We start from the raw sequence: 578 nt of genomic DNA on the forward strand, positions 1-578 counted from the left end.
CTGAGGGAGAAGAACGGGAGGTAATCCGCCGGGGACGTCCGCTCCCTCCTGCGAGGCTGGTCCTTGTCACTCCCATGTCCCCAGGCTCCGTGTTGTTTGTCTCTTCCCCAGCAGTGCACAAAACAGGGGTGAGGGAAAACCTTAAAGATGGTAACGGGCCCTTTCTCGCCACCCTCCCCAGAGGCTCAGATCACCATGATGCAGCAGCGGATTGACCGCTTGGCTCTGCTCAATGAGAAGCAAGCTGCAGACCAGCTGGAGCCCAAGGAAATGGAGGAGCTGAGGGAGAAGAACGAGAGGTAATCCTCCGGGGACGTCCGCTCCCTCCTGCGAGGCTGGTCCTTGTCACTCCCATGTCCCCAGGCTCCGTGTTGTTTGTCTCTTCCCCAGCAGTGCACAAAACAGGGGTGAGGGAAAACCTTCCTTTTGTTATCTACCGCCTCCTCTGCAGCTGCACCCCAGGGAGGAGGTGGCTTCATAAAATCACAGAAGGGTTTGGGTTGGAAGGGACCTCTAAAGGTCACCTAGTCCAACCCCCCTGCCGTTGGCAGGGACATCTTCAACTAGATCAGGTTGCT

At 57.4% G+C, this 578-nt stretch overlaps 1 protein-coding gene across 1 annotated transcript in view; it reads left to right on the plus strand.

Annotated features, from left to right (window-relative positions):
- The window catches only part of LOC103908492 (nuclear mitotic apparatus protein 1), a 21,563-nt gene that overhangs the window by 11,308 nt on the left and 9,677 nt on the right, over positions 1-578 (plus strand). Inside the window, 1 exon segment of the mRNA XM_009290877.2 lies at positions 182-299. Coding sequence (XP_009289152.2) covers positions 182-299 — 118 coding nt within the window.

Source organism: Aptenodytes forsteri, unplaced genomic scaffold, assembly GCF_000699145.1.
Source record: "Aptenodytes forsteri isolate BGI_AS27 unplaced genomic scaffold, ASM69914v1 Scaffold254, whole genome shotgun sequence".
Lineage (NCBI taxonomy): Eukaryota > Metazoa > Chordata > Aves > Sphenisciformes > Spheniscidae > Aptenodytes > Aptenodytes forsteri.